The sequence below is a fragment of the Suricata suricatta genome, chromosome 12 (assembly GCF_006229205.1).
Source record: "Suricata suricatta isolate VVHF042 chromosome 12, meerkat_22Aug2017_6uvM2_HiC, whole genome shotgun sequence".
Classification (NCBI taxonomy): domain Eukaryota; kingdom Metazoa; phylum Chordata; class Mammalia; order Carnivora; family Herpestidae; genus Suricata; species Suricata suricatta.
In genome coordinates this window covers 84,716,909-84,740,835 of record NC_043711.1, presented here as the reverse complement: position 1 = coordinate 84,740,835, position 23,927 = coordinate 84,716,909, and the positions used below count along the sequence as shown (strand labels likewise).

General features: G+C 41.6%; 1 protein-coding gene across 4 annotated transcripts in view; it reads left to right on the top strand.

Moving 5' to 3' along the window:
- Positions 1-23,927, top strand: part of NDRG3 (NDRG family member 3) — a 66,911-nt gene that overhangs the window by 7,042 nt on the left and 35,942 nt on the right. Inside the window, exons 1-3 of one of the 4 annotated variants that reach the window (XM_029918653.1) lie at positions 5,912-5,933; positions 9,654-9,755; positions 20,735-20,770. In XM_029918653.1, the coding sequence (XP_029774513.1) occupies positions 9,699-9,755; positions 20,735-20,770 (93 nt within the window). In that variant the 5' untranslated portion in view covers positions 5,912-5,933; positions 9,654-9,698. Of the gene's footprint in view, positions 1-5,911; positions 5,934-9,653; positions 9,756-15,387; positions 15,578-20,734; positions 20,771-23,927 lie in introns of those variants that run through there. The other 3 variants (XM_029918652.1, XM_029918651.1, XM_029918655.1) reach the window with 3 other exon arrangements.

Below are 23,927 nucleotides of genomic sequence, written 5' to 3'. Positions count from 1 at the left end.
CCTGGATATTGATATTTTTCAAAGCTCCCCAGGTCTTCCTAATATGTAGCTAAGAGAATTACTAGACAAAATGGCCACCTTTTTTTTTTTAATGTTTATTTATTTTGAGAGAGAGCTCGCACACACACAAGTGGGGGAGGGAGAGAGGAGAGAGAATCCCAAGCAGGCTACATGCTGACAGCACAGAGCAAGCAAGACTCAGGGCTTGACCTCACAAACTGTGAGATCATAACCTGAGCCGAAATCAAGAGTTGATGCTTAACCAACTGAGCCACCCAGGCGCTCCACGATGACCGTGTTTTAAACAACTGTGTCATTCTGCTCTTCAGGAACCTTTACTGTCCACACAGTAAAGTCTAATTTATGTGTTCTGACCGGCCTTGTCTTCTTACCGGCTACCTGGTTCTTCTTGGTGTCTTCTGGATATGTCGTTCACATTTCTTTCTTTCCCAGCCTGATATGCTCACACATGGAACATCTTCTCCCTTTCAGCTATCCAAAACATATCCGTTCAACGCCCATGATTGTTACTTCCTTTGGGAATCACCCTAGTCCTTACGTTTTTCTCCCATCTCTGTACTGGTTACCAAGCTTCATTTAGCTCTAAATGCAGTAAACACTAGATGCAACTTAAGACATGATGCTCAAGCAATATTCTGCCTTCTTGGAGGGATGAGACACATAGAAATACAACTGGTGTGACTTTTATGCTGTTAAAACATCTGTGGGTATCTTATATTGTTGGCTATCTCATTATGTGTGTGGAAATCTTACAACTCTCAGTTGATGGATAGCTATTTCTGACTTGACCCCGATGGGCATTTTTAGCTTTATCTCCTAATACTAATAGGAAGCTACTGTGCTTGCCCAACTGAACATTATCCAGCAGACCTGTGCTTTCTCATCTTCTTGCTTTTTTTTTTAAACAACTTTATAATTTTTTTTATGTCTTTTATTTATTTTTGAGGGACAGAGAGAGACAGCGCGAGCAGGGGAGGGTCAGAGAGAGGGAGACACAGAATCCGAAGCAGGCTCCAGGCTCTGAGCTAGCTGTCAGCACAGAGCCTGACGTGGGGCTCGAACCCACGACCGTGAGATCATGACCTGAGCCGAAGCCGGCCGCCAATCGACTGAGCCACCCGGGCGCCCCTCATCTTCTTGCTTTTAAGTTCTTCTCCCTGTCTGGATTTTTCTTTATTCTTCTCTCATCGTAACTTACAAGAATTTTATCTATTCTTCAACCTCCAGTTCAAATGTTACTTCCTCCCTGAAACTTTTTCTCAGCACTCACAACCTGCATTAACTGATCATTGCCCTAAAGCTCCCCAACCTTTAGAGCGGTGGTTCTCAAGGTGGGGCGATATTGTCCCCCAGAAGACATTTGGAGATATCTGGAGACATTTTTGGTTATCACAGTGGTTTCAGGAGGGTGCTACTGGCATCTAGTGGGTAGAGGCCAGAAATGCTGCTAAACATTCTACAATGTGCAGGATGGCCCAAAATGTTAGTGGTGCTGAGGTTGAGAAACTGCCTTAGCGTTTGTTCACGTCACAGGCTCATGTTTATACTGCTTTGAACTGCAGTGATCTGTATATAGTCTTAATCTCCCTTAGTTGAACTAATGGGGAAGGTGAACTCAGCCCCAAACCTGCGCTTCCTAGGGTTTAGTCCTAGAGCCTGTGGCCTGATCCTAACACCTCAGTGTAATTTAAGAGGAGAGATAAAAAGAGGTCGTCAGCATGGGGTGGATGCAGTGAGGCAGTCTGCTAAATTTCCCTTTTTTATCCTCCAAGCCTTTTCATTCGTAATAACCTGGGAGGAAGTGTGATACAGGGCATAGAATGAGCGTTTGGGATTAGAAGACGATTGGGGTTCAGTTCCAGCTGTTGCATTTATTAGTTGTGTTATTTGGGTCAGTCCATTTCACCTCCTTCAGCCTCAGTTTCCTCATCTTTGTGATAGAGATGATGCCAGTGCTCCAGTGTTTTACTTCATGGTGCAGTCATGATAATCCAACAAGATATTAGATGTAAAGGTGCTTTGTGAAGTGCTATAATAATTGCTCATTCAGGCAGTGGTTTATATGTAAAAAGAGAGGATGTGAGTCAGCTTGCTATAGAGGCACCAATGTCTGCCTTCTCATTTCTGCAGCTTTTCAGCCACAGCTACTTCAGCACCAGTTCCAGCCGACCCCTTCCAGCTCATTCTCCTCAGTATGGCTCCTTTGTTGCCTTCATTCTGTTCTGGTTGCCCGTCTGCAGTCTTGCCAAAACCAAAGTGATTGACTCTGCTTTTAGAATACAGACTAGGGGCACCTGGGTGGCTCAGATGGTTAAGCGCCCAACTTCCGCTCAGGTCATGGTCTCACAGTTCATGGGTTCAAGCCCTGCATCAGGCTCTGTGCGGACAACTCAGAGCCTGGAGCCTGTTTCAGATTCTGTGTCCTCTCTCTCTCTCTGTTCCTCCCCAACTCCTGCTCTGTCACTCTCTCAAAATTAAATAAACATTAAAAATATATATATATATATAAAAAATACAGACTAGTGACCCGATGTCATTACATCCTGCAAAGCCTGATGAAGGCCAGACAGATTACCTTGGTCATGAGGAAAGCTACAAAACAAGACAGCTTTTAGTTTAGAAAGCCAATACTATGTGTAGTCCCTTATTGTCTTTAAGTTTATTTATTTTGAGGGAGAGAGAGAGAGCACGGGAATGTGCACACAAGTAAGGGAGGGGCAGAGAGAGAGAGACGAGGGGAGAGAGAGAATTCCAAGCAAGCTCCAAGCTGTCAATGCAGAGTCCGACTTGGGGGTCAAACTCACGAACTGTCAGCCTAAACCAAGAGTTGGACTCTTAACTGACTGAGCCACCCAGGGGCCCCAAGAAAGCAATGTTTTTAAGCACTAGAAATCTTGGTGAGTTTTCTCTGACCAGAGGGATACAGTACAGGTGAGATGAAAGCCTGAGAGGCTCATGCCCCTGGGATCAGGCCAGGTGCATCTTTCTGCTGATTTGCTGAGTGACCTTCAGCTAGTTGTTGAACCTCATCAGGTTGATAATTGAGGGATCCTTCTCTTTGGGTTGTGGTAAGAACCATAGAGTTGAGGGATGGGGACTAATGTAAAGTAGTACATTAAAGGGAGCTTCTGGGTCACAGAATGTCAGCCAGCCCTGTCAGGAGCCAATAAGGTCATCCTGCCCAGTCTCTTCCCTTGACTGATAAGGGAACTGAGGCCTAGAAGGGGAAAATACTTTGCCCAATGCCACTCAGCTAGGTAGGGCCCTACCCAGGTCCAGAGTCCACATTTATATATTTTATGGGCTCTTTCCAAAACTGGAAGAATATGAGCACTCATTTTTTTGTGAGTGAACAGTTTGCACTATATTGTTGGACTTTAAACCGTGTTCTGGCTGAAGGGGGGGGAGGGGGAAGGTGGTGGTGGCCATGGAGGAGGGCACTTGTGGGGAAGAGCACTAGGTGTTATATGGAAACCAATTTGACAATAAACTATTAAAAAAAAACCAAACGTGTTCTGCAAAGCCCTCGAGGTCTCATCATCACTTCACTCAAAGCCCCTACACTTTTCTGATTTCTATTTCAGAGGTTTGATACAAAAATTAAGTCTGGAGCCCTTTAAAAATAATGTTTATTTATTTTGAGAGAGAGAATGTGAGCGGGAGAGAGGCAGAGAGAGAATCCTGAGCAAGCTCCATGCTGTCAGCCCAGAGCCCGACACAGGGCTCAGTCCCATGAACTGTGAGATCATGACCTGAGCTGAAATCAAGAGTCGGGCGCTTAACCAACTAAGCCACCCAGATGTCCCAAGTCCATAGTCCTGATTTTAAAGGCCGTCTCAGTGCTGTCTCTGAGTATCAGAGAACACTGGTGTCTATTCTGGACATCCTAGGAACATTTTTGCACTTCAGAAATGTCAGTTTCTGTAATTCTACACAGTGATATACATAGTCATGGGCTTTTTAGTACAGAGAACTGAACCTCATTTTTCTTAGATTTTCACTATCAGAAGTTAATGACCCTTTCTCAGTCCTCATCCTTCCCTCCTTAGCATTGGAATTTTCCTCCTTACATGTAAACCTCCCTTCTCCCCTTGACTTCTTTGATAGGATAATTTTGCTTTTCTTTTTATGTCTCTGACCTTTTTTTCTTCTTTGTCTCTCACTGGTTCTGCTTTCTTTTCTGACACTAAGTCGTCTTTCAGAAGAGCATTGCAGCTCCTCCTAGTCTCTGGGTTGATGAGCACCTGCAGCTTTTCCTCTTTAACTCACTCCTGCTTGTGCTCAGGTCTCTTAGAAGCAAGCCCATCTTTTAACTATGATTCTACACTGATTTTTTTCATAAATTTCTAACATTGGCAAAATCTCTTTTCTGACCTTATGCTATTTTTACCAACTTTGTATGCCAGATCTTCCATTTTCTTTATATTTGTGACTCCAGTACTGTGATCACACTTGTCACCTTTCAGCTAGATTTCTGCAGCAGACTACTTAACTGATCTCTTTAGAATATTTCCCTTCTAGTTGGTCTGACCTGTTGAATCTTTTTAAAATCCCATTTAATTTATTGAAATCCTTTTGGGAAGAAGGCAGGATGACATCAGATGAATAGAGTCTTTCTCTACCCCATCCTCATCTCTCTATTAAGGATTGTTGGGGTGCTCGGGTGGTTAAGTGTCCAACTCTTGATTTCGGCTCAGATCATGATCTCATGGCTTGTGAGGTTGAGCCTCACATCAGACTATGTGCTGACAGCATGAAGCTTGCATGGGATTCCCTCCCTCCCTCTCCCTCCCTCTCTCTCTCTTTCTCTCTCTCTCTCTGTCTCTCATTCTATGCCCTTCCTGTGTGCACGTGTGCTCACTCTCTCTCAAAATAAATAAACTTTTAAAAGGGGGGAGATTGTTGCTCTAACTAGGCCTTTCAATTCTTCACCACCTCAACTCAAATGTTCTTCTTTCCTCAGCTGATGAGGTCACACAGTGGATTGCCATCACTCAAAACTGATTGGCTAAAAAATCCTGAACAAGATCCCCAGGTGATTGTATACTGAAGTTTAAGGCACATTGTTCTAACAACAAACAAGAAATAGTTCTTGTTTCTGAAACTGGCTTCCAAGTAATAGCTGGAATTTCATTTCTCTTCTTTCTCCTCATTCTGTCTTCTTGTCTTTAGCTACCAACTGAGATAGTGAGGGTTCTTGTCCTGGTATGATGACTCAAACCTTCCCTCTAGCTTCTAAGTCCTTGGTGGGCTTCTACTACCTTTACTTCTAAAGGAGGTGCCCCTGTGGGAAGAGAGGAGGAAACTTGCCCAGGATCCTGCAGTCGGTACATGGGGCCTAGACATTATGGTACAGTGGGGAAAGCAAAGGTTTTTACATTTCTTGCTCTGTTACTTACATAGATGCAGGATACCAGAATAGTTACTTAACTTCTCTAAGCCTGAATTTGTTGTCTCTAAACAAAGAGATGAAAACATCTGCCTGAGAGGATTGTTAGGAGGATTAAACATTCAGTGCTTAGATTATAATTCCTGCACAAAGTAGGAATTACACTTTCCCCCTTTCACTCTCTGTCCATTTGGTGGCAGGTTTACTGCACATTTTGGGGATGGCTGGTTTCTACTTGAGAGCCCTCCCTCTGCTTCCTACAGTCAGGAAAGAGGGTGATGTTAGTAGCCCTTATTACCAGGATGAGACCTGGCATCCCTATCATTTTTGCAGATGAGGGAATTGGAGGCCTCAAATTCTTGGGAGGGAGCCAGTCTGTGTAGCCGAGAGATTGGAGATGGAGTTTCCATTCGTTTTCTTACAGGTGTTACAGAATTGCTCATTGGCAAGGGCTTGGGACAGTGAGAACTGAGCAAAAATGAAGTCTCTGGAAGAATGCATTAAGTGCTCTACACTGTGGAAGGTGAACATCTGCTGTCTTGTTGCCAACTCCTAAGTCACCTTAGAACAGTTTGCTGTCCTGCGTTGTCTGCTTTGGGCCCAGGTGATAGGGACAGGCTTCTCATTTAATTTGTGCCCTTAAGTGTTTCTATTGGCACAAACGTTGCATTTTTCTTCATCTTTAAACACTAGGTGAATGCCAGTCAGTTTGGAACTGAGGGCACCTCTGACTTTTCTCTGGTTCTGAAGCTCCTTGACAGATCCCTCCACACAGAGTCACATTTGAATAATTAACATCTTGAAGGGCCCTGCATTCAAGTGAGTGAATTAAAGTAGGGAATTAGGGGAGCCTGGGTGGCTCATTTGGTTAAGCGTCCAACCCCTGATTTTGGCTCAGGTCATGAGATTGGAGCCTGGAGCCTGCTTGGGATTCTTTCTCTTCCTCTCCCTCTGTCCCTCCCCTGCTTGCTCACTGTCACATGTTTCTCTCTCTCTCTCTCTCTCTCTCTCTCTCTTTCTCCCTCTATGTAAGTAAATAAGATAAAGTAGAGAATAAAGTGGGTGGGTTGGAAAAATTTCAGAAAATCACCACTTTACATGGACAAAAAGAACATGTGGAAATAGACTAAAATGTTAAAGTCGTCATCTTTAGATGAAGGACTATGAATAAATTATCTTTTCATTATTCTGTGCTTCCACATTTTCCAGAGTGAGCAATACTGCTTTTACAAAGGAAAAACTTCAAAATTGCCATTTTAAATTGCTGATAAACATGACATTCGGATGAACAGTAGCCACGGTTTATAGTGTGATTAATAAGCACCCAAGTATAGATCCCAGTTAGTTTCACTGGGTCATAGTGATACTGGAAAAGAGAATTGCAGATGCTAGCTGCAATTTGTTATGAAAGATTCGGACCACCTTATCCCCTTATGAAATGTATGTGATATTAAAACAAAGGAAAATAAAAATTAGGCTTTTGGGCATTTAGTAGCTCAGTCATGTTTATAGGGTGCCTGGGATCTGAGAAAAGAACTGTTTTCTTTTGGAAGTTAAATATCAGGCTTGTGCTCTGAAAGTGGCATAGAGGTTTGTGATGCTCGTGATTGGCATGTGGGGTTCGTAGTTTGAGGAGTGTTCCTTGCTGGCATCCTCTGGGTCCTTTAGAAGGTGATAAAAGGGCCTTTGTTAGTCTGTCCTAATGTAGTCATGGTTAGGAGCAAGATTTATTTTGGTGTATTGGTTAGTAACAGCTAAGAGATAGCCTAGAAACCATACTCTCTCCTTAGCCAAGTAAGCAAAGCCATGAAATCTTAATGTCTGGAGGGAAAAACAGAAAAATGGATTAATAGACTAATACCTTGTAAAGCCTTTTTTTGATTCTCACCAATCAAAAGCAATTGTTCCTTGAACTATTATGGCCCTTCTCTTTACTTTTCATTTTGTAGTTAGTTTTAGAGATAGTTGTCATCTCTCCTCTTTAGTAACCTCCTGGAAAGCAAGGACCTTCATTGTACCTTCCATAATGCTTTGCACAGTGGGTACTCAGTAAGTGGTTGTTGAATAGCTATATCCCCAAATCATTGAATTAGCATTTTTCCTGACTGACAAGTTCAGGGCCAAGGCTTAGGAGATGAAGCCTGCGGTTTCAGAGGGGCACCTGGGTGGCTCAGTCAGTTAAGTGTCCAACTTCGGTTCAGGTCACCATCTCGCATTTCGTGGGTTTGAGCCCTGTGTTGGGCTCTGTGCCAACCGCTCAGAGCCTAGAGCCTGCTTCGGATTCTCTGTCTCCCTCTCTCCCTCTCTCTGCCTCTCCCCTACTCACTCACTCTCTCTCAAAAATAAACAAACATTAAAAAAATAAAATTAAAAAATAAAGTCTGGGTAGAGTAACTTGTCTACAATATCCAGTATTTGCTGCTTCTCCCCATGACTTCCTGTCCGGTGGGATAGAGTAAGAATTTATAACTCATTATTCTGCCTCCCCCCATCCAACTACCCTCTTCTCCTAGAACTCTGTTTCCCTGTTTTCTCCCTCTCTGCTGGTTATCTATTGCTGTGCAACAAATCACTCGCAAACCAGATTATTATCACTCATAGTTTCTGTGGGTCAGGAATGCAGGTGGGGGCTTGATAAGATGGTTCAGGTTCAATGTCTCCATTGTGGTTACAGTCAGATATCTCTGGGGCTGCAGTCATCTGAAGTCTTGACTGAGGCTGGAAGATCCATGTGCAAGATAGCTCACTCACATGGCTGGCAGGTTGGTACTGGCAAGTTGGTTCCTCTCCACATGGGCCTCCCGAGAGGCTGTTTGAGTGTCCTCACAATACCATAGCTGGATTCCTCCGGAACTAATGAGTGAAGTTTATAATGTCTTGAAACAGAAACTATGCCTTGTATGATATAGCCTCAGATGTCATATATTGTTGCCTCTGCCATATTTTATTAGTTACACAGACCATTTCTGATTTATTTGGAGAGTACACGAGTGCAGATATCAGGAGTCAAGGATCATTGAGTTGTGTAGAGGCCATCTTGGAAGCTGGCTCTCCTATTTTCATCCACTGCTCTGATTCCCCAAGTGAAGGCTAATGAGCCACCTTGGTTAATCTTCCCCTATGTTCCCATTCCTAAGTCAAGGCCTCATCCTAGGCTATAGCATTAGCCTTCAGTTTTTGTTCTCCTCTTAATCCAGTCCATTCTCCAAACTGTTGCTTCCTGAAACATAGCTTTGAGCTTGTTCTCTTAGTTATACATCTTCAGTAACTAACCTGTACACTCTACAAGAGCAATGACTATTATCTGTTGATGCAAAAAATATATATATATTACCATAGAGGCAGCTAGGTGGCTCAGTTGGTTAAGCTCCAACTTTGGCTCAGGTCATGATATCACAGTTCATGAGTTGGAGCCCCTCATCAAAGCTGTCTGCTGTCAGCATAGAGCCCACTTTGGATCCTCTGTCCCCCTCTCTCTCTGCTCCTCCCCTACATGCTCATTCTCTCTCTCTCTCTCTCTCTCTCTCTTTCTTAAAAATAAATAAACATTTAAAAAACAACACTTTAATATATATATAACACCACAAACTCACTGTCTTAAAAGAACACAGTTATTGTCTGACAATATCTGGGGGTTGGGAATCTGGTAAGGGATGACTGGGTCCTCTGCAAGTCTGCAGTGAAGGTGTTGGTCAGGGCTAGGTTCTCATCTGAGGTTTGATTGGGGAACTGTCCACTTCCAGGCCCATGTTGTTGTTGACAGCATTCAACAGTTTGTGCGGGTTGTTGGACTGAGGGTCTTAGTTTCTTGCTCTTTTGACTGGAGGCTGTCCTCAGCTCTTTGCCATGTGGCCCTCTCACGACATGCCAGCTTGCTTCTTCAAAGCTAGCCAAGGAAAGTGTGTCTTTCACCAAGACAGATGTTAAAATATTATGTAATGTCATCATGTACAGGTGCTCTTGTACATTCCATCAGTTGCCATTTTGGTTAAAAGCAAGCATGGGTCCCACCCCCAACTCAGCTGTGGGGAGGGGGATTATGCAAAGGTGTGAATACCAGGGGGCAGAGATCATGGAGGCCACTTTAAAGTCTGTCTTCTGTAATTGTTTAGTCTCCTATGTCTTCAGCACCCTGAGCAGTGCATGACACTAGGCTCTAGTATTGCAATGAATCAACATAGTGTGAGTGTTAAGTTTCCAGCTTCTAGATTAAGTCTCTTTATTTCCTTCTCTTCTGTTTCAGAGTTACTGATTTATTCTCGAGAATCCTCTACTCTCATTTGTCCTGATGGATGAACTTCAGGATGTTCAGCTCACAGAGATCAAACCGCTTCTAAATGATAAGGTAAGGACCACACTGTTTTCACTAAAATATATATGTTCTTTCTTCTGTGATTAGTTAATTCTCTATATTTTCTTAATAGTAACTAACTCAAAACATATTAATCTTCACTTTCAATGGAGGAAATACTTTAAAAAATAGATTTCTTAACCATCTTTTAGATATCTTTCCTTCTTTTTTCTTCCTACTTTTCTTTCCATGGGCCAGATTCAATCAAGTTATCCTTGAGACTTTCCTGTTTTACTGATAGAGGCATTAAGGGAAAAAGTAATATGACAGAGTTATGCAGAAATTATGAGAGTGAGATTTTGCTTGGAATCCAAGTGTCTTGGCTTTCAGTTTCTGTAAGGGAAAATGAACAGCCATGGCTGGGTATGTACACAGGCTGCAACACTTTCCCTGAAGCTTGTCCAGTCTGTGATGTGACCTTTCTGTCAACTTCGAGATTTTTGTCAGGGATGTGTGCGTGTCAGTAATAAACCTCATTTTCGGTTAGTTTTGGAGAACAGTGAGCAGCATAGTTTATAGTCACCAGGATTCAGAGAATAAAGAGTGCTGTGATGGTAGGAGGTACCAAAAAGCTAAGAAAGGCTTATCTTGTCTCCTGTCCCTCCCCATTCAGTAAATGTTCTTGAAATTCCCTTTTCTATCCTCAGCTTTTGGTTTATTGTCATTAACCCTATTAAAATACTCTTGTAGGGCTGCCTGAGTGGCTCAGTCGGTTAACTGTGACTTTGGCTCAGGTCATGATCTCACGGTTCATGAGTTTGAGCCCCACTTTGGGCCCTGTGCTAACAGATCACAAGTCAGAGCCTGGAACCTGCTTTGGATCCCACCCCACCCCCACCCCCCACCCCACCCATACTTATACTCTGTGTTTCTCTCTCTCTCTCAAAAGTAAATAAACATTTAAAAATACATGCATACATACTCTTGTAGGTTGGTGTCAGTGAGCCCATGGCATTCTTCCCTGAGGAAAGTATTGATAAAAAAATAAGACTAAAGGCAGCACCTGGGTGACTTCATTGATTAAGGACCTGGGTTCCACCCAGGTCATGATCTCACAGTTCATGAGTTCAAGTCCTGCATTGAGCTCTCTGCTATCAGCACAGAGCCCCCTTCAGATCCTCTGTCCCCCTCCCTTTCTGCCCCTTCTTGCTCATTCTCTCTTTCTCAATGTCTATTTAAAATAAACATTAAAAAAAACCATAAAAGTAAGAGTAAAGATGGACGAGGTGGGGATGGGGGTGCTACACCAAAAGATGCTGTTGCCCTTCATCTTTTTTTGCCCAAAGGCCCACCTATAACTTCTAGAGCTGTTGACTTACCATATGTTTATTAATTTGCTATTGAATCCTGCCAGTCCATTTTCATTCCTGTGACGTCATCCCTCCACCTTTACCCCCACCCCTTCTTTAATCTTTTACTAGAGATCTTGCCCTCTCCTTTGTCAAAGTGCACACTTTTTTTAGCCCTCATCTGTTCTTCTTCTGCTTTCCCTCTTGTTTTTAGAAAATCTTTACCTTCTTTACTGTCTTTTGGTACACGTGAAGGGCCGTCCCCAAAATGATGTGCCACAAGAAGGAAGGAAATAAAATCTGCATCTATAGAGCTTATGTATAGCCACAGAAATGAAAAGTTACAAGGCAGGTGGGAGTAGACAATTTAACTTCAGGAAGGCAGTAATCGATCCTAAACCTGGTTGATCATCAGAATCAGCTGGGGAATTGTTTAAAAATATGGAATGCTGGATTCCACTAAGTAACTAAATTGGAATGATAAAAAAATAAGACTAAAGGCGGCACCTGGGTGACTTCATTGATTAAGGACCTGGCTTCCACCCAGGTCATGATCTCACAGTTCATGAGTTCAAGTCCTGCATTGAGACAGGACACACACACATACACACACACTTTTCTATGACCAGAGATCTTCAACTTTGGCTGCTTATTGGAATTACTTGCGGAGATTTAAAAATAACTGATGAGTTTTGGTAGGGATTCTCCAGATTCTGACTGAATTGGTTGAATTTTTTAAAAACTCTGAAACTGAGAGCTATGCCTAAAGTGATTCTGGTTAGTCATTGTTGGAAACCCATACCCTGATGGGTCTCAGATATTTGAGGACTGAGACACAGATAGGAGGAGCATCCATCTTGGACCCTAGAAAGTCACAGGATGCCTGAGCAGGTGCCTCTGTGAAAGAGCTGCAGTTTCACTGCATATCTCAAAGAAAAAGTAGCTGGAGGAGCGTCTGGGTGGCTCAGTCGGTTAAGTGTCCAGCTTTGGCTAAGGTCATGATCTCACGGTTCGTGGGTTTGAGCCCTGCGTTGGGCTCTGTGCTGACAGCTAGCTCAGACCCTAGAGCCTGCTTCACATTCAGTGTCTCCCTCTCTCTCTCTGACTCTCCCCTGCTCGCACTGTCTCTCTCTGTGTCTCAAAAATAAATAAATAAAAATTTAAAAAAAAAAAGCAGCTGGAAGAGGAAAGATTCAATGAATGTGACCATGGAAAAATAGTGAATTAACACTTGGGTCCTCCTCTCTTGAGGCTTCAGTGATGCCTTGGCTGTGTCTAAAGTGTGCCCAAGTGTTATGGAAGGAGTTGTGCCCATCCCCTCACCCCAAACTCGCATGTGGAAGCCCTAACCTGCCATGTCACTTAGTGGAGATAGGGCCCTTAGGAGGTGATTAAGATGATTAAGGTTACATGAGGTCATAAAGGTGGAGCTTTAATCCTATAATACTGGTGGCCTTATAAGAGGAAGAGCGAGTGCTCTCTCGCTTATACGCTGCCCCCCATGTGAGGACATAATGATCTGATAGCCATCTGAAAGCCAGAAAGAGAGCTCTCACCAGAAACGAAACCCTGCTGGAATCTTGATCTTGGACTTTCAGCCTCCAGAACTGTGAGAAAATTAATTTTTGTTGTTTAAGCCACTCAAGCATCCCAAGCAGTCAGTGTCTCACTTCCTAACATCTGTTAGCTTCTCTTTGATGTGCTGTTCCTACCCACTTCTTATGTTCCCTCTCCCTGAGAAGTGTTCCTATCCCCTCACTATTCATGAGAGCTCCCCTGCTCCAGCCCAGCTTTCTAGAAGAAGACTTCAAAAAAAAATTATAAATAAAAAAGTAGCGGGGGGGTGTGCCTGTCTGGCTCAGTCGGTCGAGTGTCCGACTTTGGCTCAGGTCATGATCTCACAGTTCATGGGTATGAGCCCTGCGTCGGGCTCTGTGCTGACAGCTCGAGCCTGGAGCCTGCTTTGTATTCTGTGTCTCCTTCTCTCTCTGCCCTTCCTTGACTCGTGCTCCGTGTCTCTCTCTCTCTCTCTCTCTCTCTTTCTCAAAAATAAATAAACATCAAAAAAAATTTATAGAAGAAGATTGGCATGAGGTTCTCTGCATGGTGGCATTCCCGAAGAGTTCCATCCTCTTAGTCCCCCCGCCCCAGTACGTCGTCCTTCTGTCTTTGCCCAGCACGTGTGTGCTTTTGCATACATTGTGAACGGTATGATGGTAACACCTTCATCAGGGATTTCATTCGATCCCCCAATAGCCCAGTGGTATAGGGAACACACATCAGTTTGTGGGCACAAACAGCTGATGAGAAAACTAAGGATGAGAAAGGTGAATTAGCTTACTCAGATTGAGTGCCAAAGAATGCTTGCTATGGGGCAGGACTTCTCAGTCTTGGCCCCGTTAATGTTTTGGCCTAGATAACTATTGTGGGATGTTCAGCATCATCCGTGGCCTCTATCCACTAGATGCCAACACCACTCAATTCTGACAACCAAAATGTCTCCAGACATTGTCTCCAATGTCCCCTGGGGACACAGTCTCCCCAGGTGAGAACCACTGCCATAGGGGATAGGCCTCCAGGTTTTAATAGGAGTAGATGTCTGGAAGGTTTTTTGGGGGGCCGGGACAGGTTTTTTGGCCTGGCCTGCTTTTATTGATTATGTACCTTTTATGTGCCAGGTGGTTTACATACTATCTTTTAATCATCAGAATATCCCTTTGAAGTAGATAGTATTTCTCCTCACTTAGAAGATGAAAAACTGGCTTGCCTTGTCAGTATGTGGCAGGGCCAGGACTGAAACTCCCGGGTCTGTCCCATTCTGACCCCTGAGTCCTTTCTACTCTGTGATCTCATCACATCTGTGGCTTGCCATGGCTTTTTAAGGAAAAGCCTAGAACCTGTATCATTTCATCTCGTCTTTTTGCCCATTCTCATAGATATACTCTTAGCCAGAAATCATCACTGTACTCTTCTGAGCTTCAGGGAGGTAGAGGAAGTCTAGCCCCAGCCCATTATGGAGAGATTTGTCCTGAGATGACTATAAGGATTCTCAGAATAGCTTTAAGCGAGGCTTATGTTAACTTGTCTCTTGTCATTTGTTGGTACTTTTCCCATTTAATTTTAGTATGCTTGTAATTTTTGTCTGTGGCTCAGAATTGTGAAGAAGTGGGTAATTTTGCCATGCTTGTTTTGGCTCCAGTGATGAAAAGAAGCAACTGCCAGTGCTTATCTTTGTTTTGGGGGGCAGACGTTGTGTAGAAATGTGAACTGATTTTTTCTTAAACAGCATTTAACTATTTTTAGTGCATTTTCATAGATATTATCTTCTTTAAATCTCCCAACCTTTTATGAAATAAGTTAAAGGGGGCGCCTGGATGGCTTAGTCGGTTGAGCACCTTTCTGCCCCTCTCCTACTCACACTCTGTCTCTGTCTCTGTCTCTCTCTCTCTCTCTCAAAAATAAACATTAAAAAAACTTTTTTTAATAAAATTACATTTAAAAAAGAAATAAGTAGTTAAAGGTATTTTTAACTCCATTTTACAAATAAGTCTCAGAGAGGTTATATGATTTGTCTAAAGGCAGGGTCTAGGAAGATGGTGAACCCATATCTGTTGACTTCAGCTTGGATCAGGGGGTCTAGGGCTCTGCCCACCACCTGCTGCTCTTGGCGCTGGTCATTTTAACCTCCTCAACCAACAGACCTTGTAACAAACAGGAGAGCTGACTAATTTGTCATTTTCCCTAATCTCAATTACATTAAAGTATGCACCAGAAAAGACTAACATAAAAATACCAAAACATTAATGATAGCAGCTATTTCTCAGTAGAGAGATGATGGATGATTACAGTTTTCTTTTTACTTCCCTACAGTGAGTGTGTACTTTCCTTTTTATAATTGAAACACCAGAGAAAAAGTATTTGATATGGTACAAAAATACTAAACCTAGTGAAAGCCAAAGGGCAGTCTTGAGAAAATAAATAGAAGGCCACAACTGGCTTCTGCAGAATTGAGGAAATATCAAGTAGGTTGAATCAGTATTTAGTGAGGAGAATAGAAACAAGTCACTTACTTCTTTTTGGTTGTTAAAATAGAAAGTGAGATACACCCTATTGCGGTTTAAGTTTTCCGTCTCTACTTGTGACTGGAAACGTAAGCAGAGGAGAGAAAACGCATGCATGAACGAGCTTGTGACTTTCAAGACAGCAGAGAGACAGGCAAAGCGTTAGTGCCAAGGTTTCTTTTCTTTTTTTTTTTTTAAGTTAAAAACAGAGTTGTTGACCTTTTCATTAAAGAATATTTGTGAAGTGCTACTTTTATGCATTGGAGAGTGGGTGTCCCTTAATGTGCTAAGAAGTGATTGTCACCTGTCGTCAGAAATGGCCTAGATGGGACTGGAGCAGGGAATGAGTTCCCAAGCAAGTGAGGGTACCACTGTGACAAACCACGGTCATCTGGCTACAGGATCAGCAGGAGATGGTGGAAGAAGCCATAGCCCCAAGGTGCCTAAGGAGGTTTTAGTCCAGGAGGTCAGTGACACATGACATTAGCCTTGATAGTATGTTAGGGAAGAGGTTATTTTAGACTTGAAATTGTACTTTTCCAGCAGTGTGCAGATGATTATCTGATTGTAGATAGTTTTATCCAAGTATCTAACCTCTTAATAAATTTCTTTGTGAAGTCTCAGTTTCTTAATTAGTAATTTTTGAAGTCTGTAAGTGCTTTAAATACGTACACACGTATGCCCACACACACAAAAACACACATGCATATATATATATAAAATTTTCTCTTTGGATTTTCAGCTTGATCAGATTTCTATTTAAAAATGGTTTATTGGGGCACCTGGGTGGCTCAGTCAGTTAAGTGTCCAACTCTTAGTTTCGGCTCATATCATGATCTCACAGTTTGTGGGTTCGAGCCCCACTTTGGACTCTGCGCTGTATAGAGCCTACTTGGGATTCTGTCTCCCCTCTCTCTCTGCCCCTACCCCACTCTCTCTCAAAATAAATAAACTTTAAAAAACTAAAAAAATAAAGGTTTATTGATGATTATAAAATGTTGATTTATTAATCTGTGTTAATTGATTAAATTAATCTTTATTAACAAAGAAAAAGCGTACTTTCTAGGCTTATCTAACCTTTCTGCTTATATAGTTCCCCATCTTTCCACTTTCTTTTGGTAAAGATTATTGTCTTTTGTTACCAGAAATGCCATATTTTATTTAGGTTTTTTTTTTTCAAATCAGCTTGTTTCTAAAACTTTAAAATTTTTTTTTTTAATGTTTTATTTATTTTTGATACAGAGAGAGACAGAGCATGAGAGGGGGAGGGGCAGAGAGAGAGGGAGACACAGAATCTGAAGCAGGCTCCAGGCTCTGAGCTAGCTGTCAGCACAGAGCCCGACGCGGGGCTCGAACCCACGAACGTGAGATCTGACCTGAGCCGAAGCCGGCCGCTCAACCGACTGAGCCACCCAGGCGCCCCTAAAACTTTTATTGTTTTAATGACTCCTTTCCGTACTTTAGTTCCTAAAGTGCATGTAACTTTGGTATTCATTCATTATTCAAATTGAGTGTCTCTATTTTGAGATGCTTTTAACCTTTAAACATGATGTTTACTGCATTTGCTGAGTGCTGGGACTGGGAATAGAGTTACCCACCCCCACTTCAGGATCACGGACTAGGTAGATTTGCCCCAAATCTCTTCTGTTGGTAGTTGGTTCTAAGGTCTTATGCATCTTATCTTTCTTGATATCTGTTGTTTTCTGTCTTTTGAAACTATATACTTCTTGACTAGATCTCATGTTGGGAAACTACATTTCTCTTCTCACTAGCCATTGTTTTCTAAATTCCCTCGCCATCCTTCTTTTCATATTTCTTTTCATTCATTGATCTATTCTTAGTTGCTTCTTGCTTATTCTCCGGGGCTTATATTTGAGAGAATGAGTTTTTAATCTACCTTCTTGAGTTGCTTCATTTACCTTTTACATGTAATCCTGAGGCTACACCAGGAAATACTCCCTTTGGCTGGCTTCTACCTTGACTGTAACTTTCAGTAATAATTTATTTATTTTTCTTGGCCCACTCTTTGTTCTATGTTCCTCCAAATTATCCTATTATTTTAATCTTTTCTTGAATCCTTTTCTGCTAATTAAGTTTGCTTAGTGCAAGAATCTCTCTAAACATGGAATTAATCTTCAAGATAGACAGAAAGAAAAAAGGAAACCCTCAGAACTTGAAACTTCTGGGAGTTTTGTTAGAGTATAACCATGTACCTCAAATTTCAGAGATATTCCCCAGGGAATTCCTTCTTCTAGAATGCACCCAATGAGTAGTGTTGAATTTTTAATGAATTCAGAGAATATGGCTTCAGTTTACCACAGTTGAGAGGGGACCAGCTAATGATCTCCATTCAGAAATTCTGGATGCCAAGTACTGTCAAAGAGGCCTAATCATATCCTTTCTCAGGATGATTACTCAGGAAGCCTGTAGCCATTCTCCAAGACTCCCTGGCATCTCTTTAAAACAACAGCAGTAATAACAAGTGTTACACTGAGGAATGTATAAAATTGTTGAATCACTACATCGTACATTTGAAACAAACATAACACTATACTATGTTAATTATACTGGAATTAAAGTAAACAACTGTTAGATAAATAGTCTTTTTCCAGTTATTAGTACTGTACCTTTTCTCTGGGAGTCTAGCTGTGAACGTTGGATAAAGAACACGTAGTTGTTTTTTGCTAGATGCTTCACAAAGAAGGATGGCTTTGGTTTCTGAAGAGAATTCCCTCTCTCTGCTTTTGGTATTTCAGCAACTTTGTGCTCATCTCAGGCTTTAGGAACTGAAAAAATGCCTCATGACTGTGATCATGTGGTTGTGAGAAAGGAAAAGTCATATATACAGTGATAGCTGCTTCCCAAAGAGCTCATCAGAATTGTGTCTCGGTGTCCTATGACCACGGTTTTAGTTCAGTCTAGAGTGATTTTCTCTAATCTTTCTAAGTCTCTAAAGGTACCTCTGGGAACTGAAAAGATTGAAGCCCTAATATGGTCTGTTTGTATATATCATTATTCCTCAAAAGATTAAATGAATCTTTAAATCTTATATACAAAATAACAAGTTACAAGCATATTTTTTGTATCATACCAAGTCCTTTTTTTCTAGTTTTCTAATTACAGAAAGATAGTTACTTGTTCATTGTAGGGAACTATAAAGAAAATTATAATCATCCATCATCTCTCTATTGAGAAATAGCTGCTATCGTTAACATTTTGATATTTTTCTGCTAATCTTTTTTGGTGCATATTAATGTAGTTGAGGTCAAACTGTAAAGACTGTATCCTACTTTATTTTCACTTAAGCACCATATCCTACTGAAATCATCTACCCTAGGGCATGAGAGGGCCCTTCCTTTTTCATCTCACAATCTAACTAGAAATTAAATGCAATGACTTCTCTGAAGGAGTTCTTGGGCATTTTATGGGGCTAGTGGGAGCCATGGAACACTATGATCCTTGTTGCCAATGGCAACATTCGTCAGAGATGTGCTACCCAGTCCCATCTGTGTGCTGTCTTAGGTGTCTTTCTGTGCTCTGACTGCATCAGACTTTATTCTGTGAACGTGCTTTCATGCCAAGAGCAATATATCAGGCTAGCTGTCTCTACCACTCTTTCCTGTTCTTGGTCCCATCTCCTCTCTCTGTGATTGGTAATCTATTGTGACTTTACTGCCAATTTTAGAGAAACAAGGGTCTGCTCATCCATAACCTTATTCGTTTAGAAGCTTTCTGTTTCTAGATCAGTGCTGTCCAGAACTTTTCAGTAATGGAAAATGTAAACTTTGCAATAATGGAAATGCTCTGTAGCTGCACTGCCCAATAATACAGTAGCTACTAGCCACATGTGTCCGTTGAGCATTTTGAAATGTAAGTAATGTGACTGAGAAGCTGGATTTTTTATTTTAATTAAATTTTTTAATGTGTATTTATTTATTTTAATGTTAACTTATTTTTGAGAGGGAGCAACATAGAGTATGAATAGGAAGGGTCAGAGAGAGGGAGACACAGAATCTGAAGCAGGCTCCAGGCTCTGAGCTAGCTGTCAGCACAGAGCCTGACACGTGGCTTAAATCCACGAACTGTGACATCATGACCTGAGCTGAAGGCGGCCACTTAACCGACTGAGCCACCCAGGTGCCCCAATGTTTATTTATTTTTGAGAGACAGAGACAGAGCATGAGTGTGGGAGGGGCAGAGAGAGAGAAAGAGAGACATAGACTCTGAAGCAGGCTCCGGGCTCTAAGCTGTCTGCACAGAACCTGATGCGGGGTTTGAAGTCACAACCCGTGAGATCATGACCTGAGCTGAAGTCGGAGGCTTAACCGACTGAGCCACCCAGGCGCCCCTATTTTAATTAATTTTAATTGCCACTAGTAGGTAGTGTCACACTAGATCATCTCAGCAGGTTCTGCTAGCTAACTCTTATGGAGAGGACAGTTTATATCTTAAGAGGTTTTATGTGTATGTATGTATGGTTTGTGTGTGTATTTTTATACACAGGGCTGTGTTTTTAACTTGTCTATTTTGTTCTGCCAGCAGTGTGGGTATGATACATAATTGTTTCTAAGAGGATCTTGAAAGGGGGTATGGGACTACTTTATACTCCCTTGGGATCAGAAATCTAGATCTTGTCCGGAGGGGCAGCTTTTGGGAAGGTGCTCAATAGTGGCTCTGCACCTCTTGGAAGACAAGTGTAGACAGAACAGATATGTTAATATAACACAGTTTCTAAATAACAAGACTTTTCCCCAGGGAAGGGGTGTTTACTTTATGAAAGATCAAGTCAGAATGGTTTTTCCCCCTCTCAAATACATCACTCATTATCCTTTTTATATCCTCTTAGGTCATATTTTTGCAGCTCTGGCATCTGAAATGCTACAAAAATGCCTCTGAATCATTGCTGTTGACTTTTTTTTTTTTCAATCAAACATGACTGTGATATAATCTCTTTTTAGAAGCCTGGTGAATTCTCCTTGTAGCTTTTGACTGTGTTCTACTTTTGAAATGACTCAGTGACTTGTCCTTTTTCCTATCAGCAATTTTATGCAGGGGTGCAACAGATAGGCCAGTGTATTAGGAATCCTGTTTTGTCTGTCCTTCCTTCAGTGAAATTGCCTCTTTCCCTTGTTAAATTACAAGTCTTCCATTTTTGATCCATCTATATCTTTGTTCTCTTCTTAATCCTTTCTTTAATTCCTGGTTCTAGGCACCCTGGCTCCTGCCCTCCTTTGCTTCTCTCAGGGTTGGCCTCCAACCCCTTTTTCCTGGGTACTTCCTATGTGGGTTGTAAGTGTGCCTGAGACTCCAATCCTTGTGTTACCCTCTTCCCACAGGTTCTCACCACTCTCTTAGGGAGGGAAGCAGGAAGTTACAAACATTACTGGGCAGCCGGGCTCCTTTCCTTTATCTTCACAGGAAGCCTGCCAAAATGCAATCTTTAATCTTACCTTTTACATGTTAGGAGCCCACCCTGGCTCTGAAGCCTTTTGATGAGAATCACTTTAGTTTTATGGCAACCAAGAGGCTGCACGTGCACTGCTTGCACTGTGAACTGAATTTGCTGCTCATTTGGGGAAGCCACATGGGGAAACTGACTGTGTTTTCTGCCTTCTGTTGACAGACTGGTACACGAAACTTCCAGGACTTTGACTGTCAGGTAAGGACTGTATGAGCACCAAGGGGGGCTGTGTACAGGATCTCTGCAGTACTTCCGTCCCTGTGCTGGTGGCCTTGTAGAAGTGGATCTGTCTTCATAGCTAATTATAACTCCTTCATGTTCTTTTGGTCATTGGATCAGGTTTATTTAAAATGATTTGCTGTAGTGTTCAAAAATTGCCTGCCAGGTGCCTGTGTTATGGTTGTAGGTTACTGGGTTGAGCTGTCCCTTTGTGATTAAGAACTCCTCTCCTCAGATGATACTGGAAACCCCAGTCACAGGTACTAAATGAAGTGTTGTCACTTCACTGCAGAGAAGGTGTGGGAGAGGGGAGTTTGGAGGGGAGACTGATCAACAAAATCTTTTTCTAAAAGAAGACAAATTAAATATTATTAATACCATGCAGATTTTTGGCTTTATGCTTGGAGATGCAAAATTCAACTTGACTCATTAGTATTTAATTAAATGATATTGTTCTTCCTAGGTGCTTTTGCCTATAGCTCTATTGCCAATTTGCAGATCAATAAAATGAACCAGCATCTCTCCATCTACCTACTTTATCTTATTGTAAGAGACTGGCCCTGAAAGAAATGGGAGGAAGAAGTGAGGTCATGGAGATGAGAATCTTCTGTTGGGGGATAGATGCACAGCAGTGGTTGTCTGAAGCAATATCAAGTAAGCTCAAAGAGTACCAGGCAGGGAAGGAAGGGGTGGAAATCCAGCTTCCTTGCTTCCAGGATTCAGCCATCCTGTACACACAGAGGCAGATAGTTTTTTTCAGATATGCATTTTGTTAAGCACATTGGAGTCTGTCTCTGGCATGAGCATCAGAAGGAAGAATACCTATCTTGCAGGCAAACCACTGAGTCATAATAATATTGGGTACCTACTGGAGATACTAAATATGCACACCTCCAGTTCTTGGAGCACTGTCACAAGGTGGTTCTTATTATCCTTGTTTTACAGACCAGGAAATTGAGAATCAGGTTTCATAACTTGCCATTGGGTGGAATTGGGGTTGCAAAACCCCACTCTTCCTGGATCTGGTGCCCGTTTTTTCCCACCTGGAAATGTTCACACAGCTGAGATGTTATAAGGAGTTGAGTCGTTCTGAAAGCTGAAATTCTTTAACAGAACAGCTGAAACTGATGTGGATGTTGTTAGGGGGCAAGCTCATAACATTGTTATAGATTTCTGAATCCCAGTACCAGACACCTTTTGGTATGGCTATTTGACACTTTATATGTATAAGAGAACCAACCTAGTGCTGTTAAAATCAAGTTTGGGTTTACTTGTTTTTAATTTGACCAAACTTCAGTTATAGTTTGGATCTAGGTTGAACCAGTCGAATTTGACTGTTGTTAATATCTGATATAATTTACATAGAAGGAGATCATTTGAGAGAGGGTGACAGTAAAATTCAAAATGAAAACTTCCAGAAATAGTATATGTATGTATATATATATACATATGAATATATATTACATACACACACACAAATATATACACATACACATATATATGTACATATATACATATATATTTCAACATAAAAGTGTAGAAGCAGGGGCACCTGGGTGGCTCAGTCATTTAAGCATCCAACTCTTGATCTCAACTCAGGTCTTGATCTCAGGGTTGTGAGTTCAAGTCCTATATTGGGCTCCACACTGGGCATGGAGCCCACTTAGAAAAAAAAAGAAGTGTAGAAGCATTGATTTTCAACAAATTGAGTACTGCCTGCCCCAAAAAGAAAAATGAAATGTAAAAAACCACATGCTCACTGCAAAATAGATAAGCAGAAAACAAAAAGTAAATATATAAAAATTACTTGTTATTTCACTAGTGTATATATCCTTTATGAATTTTTCACACATAAATGTACTTAGATATAAATGAAATTGAATTTAGAAATACAATTATGAATCTGGTTTTTTTTTTTAATTAAGGCTTAAAAATAGTTTGGCAAAAACTCTTGGTATTTTTGGTGAAGCTTTAATATAGTAACATGTTCTGGCTTTTGTGAAGTATAACTTTTAGTTCAGTCCCAATACAAATAGAATAGTGGCAGGTGTTTGTCACTGTCACATGTCTGTCACTGTTTTGAATGTACAGGTTCTTTGTGTTCTAAAGAAGAAAAAGCCATAGACCCTTCTTTTTTCCTCCTTCTAACTCTCACAAATCTTCTACCACCATTCTTGTTTGTCTCTTTGTTAAAGGCTTATGTGATGCTCTGGAGACCGGAGACATTAGAATCAAGAGTCTAGTGACAGTTTAATAGAAGGCCCAAGAGCTAGGAACTGTGATGGGAGAAGTCTAGAATGGGCTGGTTTGCATGAAGGCTTCCCAGAAACCATTGGAGACATTGGGCATTCTTAGGAGACAAAACAGATCTAAATCCAGCATTGTCACTAAATATTAAAGCATTCAGCCTTGGCATTGGTGTTGACCATTAGCATTACTGTGGCAGTAGGTTACCTGTAGCCATTTAATCAGGGCTTCCTTTTGATCTCTGTCTTGCCTCAGAAAAATCTTCAAGGAATGTTTGATGATGTCCCAGGAAGTTACCTTAGCATCATCAACCAAGCTTACAACTTCACTCTGAACACCTTTTCCCTCTTTTTTCTTTACCAATGACATGCTTTTTTTTTTTCTCTCCGAAAATTATAATTAGAAGTTTACCATTTCTCAGGCATTGGCTGCTGGCTCAGTTGGTGGAGCATGTGACTCTTGATCACGGGGTTGTGAATTCAGGTCCCACGTTGGGCCTAGATCTTACTTTAAAAAAAAGTTCACCATTTTTCTTGGTTCTTTGTTTGTCCTAAGTCACTCCAGTGTTTGTCCATTGAGACAAACAGCAGTTATATTTGGCTCTAAGGTAATATGGGAAGGGGTGGTTAGAGGTGACATGCTTAGGATTGATGAGAAAGGAGAAAAGATCCTACTGCCATTTGAAACAATATATCAGCACACTTATTGTCCATTTGTCTATGTAGGGGCTGCTTAATTTTCCTTTCCTTGTGAGACGGTTTAAAGGTTTAGAATTAAAGGGGCACCTAGGTGGCTTAGTCGGTTGAGCAGTTAAGTGTCAGACTTTGGCTCAAGTCATGATCTCATGGTTCATGAGTTTGAGCCTCGCATTGGGCTGGCAGCTCAGAGC